Genomic DNA, 221 nt, shown 5'->3' with positions numbered 1-221 from the left:
TCGCGGCTTGCCTGCCTTTGCCGCTGCTGCTGCTGCTGCTGCTGCTGCAGGGAACAAGGAGAGCCACGAGCGGCGTCTGTTCAACTTGTTGGGAGTTGACGAGGCCCTCAGCAGTCCCGAACTTCGAATTGTTTCTTTTCTTCCAAGTGGCAACAACAAGTACTATCCCGCGAAGAAGTACAAGCCCCACAGGCCCCTCACCTTCAGCAGCAGCAGCAGCA

General features: G+C 57.5%; 1 protein-coding gene across 1 annotated transcript in view; it reads left to right on the top strand.

Moving 5' to 3' along the window:
* The window catches only part of ETH_00037325 (protein disulfide-isomerase, putative), a gene marked incomplete at both ends in the record, with an annotated part of 3,764 nt that overhangs the window by 3,433 nt on the left and 110 nt on the right, over positions 1-221 (top strand). Inside the window, one exon of the mRNA XM_013374157.1 lies at positions 51-221. Within this exon, the coding sequence (XP_013229611.1) occupies positions 51-221 (171 nt within the window). The remainder of the gene's footprint in view (positions 1-50) is intronic.

This window comes from Eimeria tenella, genomic scaffold (assembly GCF_000499545.2).
Source record: "Eimeria tenella Houghton genomic scaffold, Eth_scaff1977, whole genome shotgun sequence".
In the NCBI taxonomy this organism is placed as follows: Eukaryota; Apicomplexa; class Conoidasida; order Eucoccidiorida; family Eimeriidae; genus Eimeria; species Eimeria tenella.
The sequence above is the reverse complement of the archived record's forward strand: the minus strand, read 5'-3'. Positions and strand labels throughout refer to the sequence as shown.